We start from the raw sequence: 1,874 nt of genomic DNA on the forward strand, positions 1-1,874 counted from the left end.
ATGATTTTGAGTTTTGTTTCACGTTGTTTTCCCACTCTAACCAGGATATCCTGCACTGATCCCTTTCTGAATGGTTGACAGTGGTAGAAGGCACCATCTAGTTCTTCTGGTCTCATAGTCATATAGGCTGAGGTTGGCATGGCTCACTAGTCCCTTGGACTAATTGTTTCTATGTGTCTTTAGTTTTCTTCATTCTTCTTTACTCTGGACAAGGAGAGACCCATTGTTGTGTCTAGATGGCCACTTGCAAGCTTTTAAGACCCCAGTTGTGACTCACCAAAGCACAATGTAGAGCAGTGTTTTTGTGTAGTATGTTATGTCAGTTGAGCTTGATGTCCCCTGTGACCATCCATGGTCCTGAGCCCACAAGTCCAACTACTCCCTCCCTCAGGATGGTTGGCTGTGGCCAAGAAGTTATCATAACTTTGCCCCTTTATTTTTATAGTATACAATAAGTCTTGAATATCATTCCATGTCAACACATGTAGCCATACTTCTTTCTTCTTTACCACTGCATGTACTTCACTGTATGAAAATACCTTGGTTTGTGTATCCAGTTTCATGTTGTTGGACATTTGGATTGTTTCTTAAATTTTGCTACTATAGATAATGATTCAAATCCTCTCCTTAAGGACCTTTAGGGTATTTCAATTTTTTAATAACCATAAACAACACTGCAGGAGCATCTTTGTACTTTGTAAAGTGTTTCTGCAGGCTGTGTTTGTAGACACGGTGAAGCTAGAGGCTCCTCTGTCTTTAGGGCTTGGTTCTGGCCTGATTCTCACCCTGTTGCCTTATTCCACAGGGGACCAACCAGGCACCATGGCACAGAAGGGCCAACTCAGTGATGATGAGAAGTTCCTCTTTGTGGACAAAAACTTCATCAACAGTCCAGTGGCCCAGGCTGATTGGGCCGCCAAGAAGCTGGTCTGGGTCCCTTCAGAGAAGCAGGGCTTCGAGGCAGCCAGCATCAAGGAGGAGAAGGGGGATGAAGTGATTGTGGAGTTGGTGGAGAATGGCAAGAAGGTCACGGTCGGCAAGGATGACATCCAGAAGATGAACCCACCCAAGTTCTCCAAGGTGGAGGACATGGCAGAGCTGACCTGCCTCAATGAAGCTTCTGTGTTACACAACCTGAGGGAGAGATACTTCTCGGGACTCATATACGTGAGTATCTTGGAGCAGCCAGTTACTTCTCCCTGGCCTTCTATACCTCTAACGAAGGGAGATGATTTAGAAATGAGTTAGAGTTAGAGCCTTTATTTTATGGAGCCACAAAAGAGTGAGTTCAAACCTCCAATCTTTAGGTTGGCAGCTGATTGCAAATGGCTTGCACTACCCAAGAACCTTCAATTATTAAATATTTTCTCAAATGCTGCTACTGTATCTTGACACACACTATTTCATTTAATCAACACAAAAACCCAATGAAGTAAGTATGCTGGTCCCATTTCACAAATGAGCAAGCTGAGGTTCAGGGTGGTAACTCCATCCTTACTTCCCTAACTTAGCAGGGAAAATCCCTTTGGTCCAAGGGACTTCTTGTATGAAAATATGATTAGTCTGGGGCTGATGGTACAGAATGGAAGCATCTTGCAATTTAATGAAATTAAAACAAAACAAAACAAAACATCAGTTTGCAAGGAGGTAGAGGGGAAATTCCTTGGAAGGAAGATTGGGCAATTTACTTCTGTAGAGATAGCAGCTTGGAAACCCAAGGAGGGGTCGCTATGAGTCTAATCTACTCGATGGCAGTGAGTTGGTTTTTTTGGTTTGTTGGAGGGGGAAATTCGGCTCATGCAGTCCCAGATCTCCCATCCAAGACCTGTCCTCTCCATCCAGGACCTGTGCACCCATCTCACCTACTGACCTCT

General features: G+C 44.1%; 1 protein-coding gene across 1 annotated transcript in view; it reads left to right on the top strand.

Annotated features, from left to right (window-relative positions):
* The first annotated feature begins 822 nt into the window (after positions 1 to 822).
* The window catches only part of MYH11 (myosin heavy chain 11), a 145,277-nt gene continuing 144,225 nt past the window's right edge, over positions 823 to 1,874 (top strand). Inside the window, 1 exon segment of the mRNA XM_007956470.2 lies at positions 823 to 1,167. Coding sequence (XP_007954661.1) covers positions 823 to 1,167 — 345 coding nt within the window.

The sequence above is a fragment of the Orycteropus afer genome, unplaced genomic scaffold (genome assembly GCF_000298275.1).
Source record: "Orycteropus afer afer isolate SDZICR_OR568_19922 unplaced genomic scaffold, OryAfe1.0 scaffold00623, whole genome shotgun sequence".
Classification (NCBI taxonomy): Eukaryota; Metazoa; Chordata; class Mammalia; order Tubulidentata; family Orycteropodidae; genus Orycteropus; species Orycteropus afer.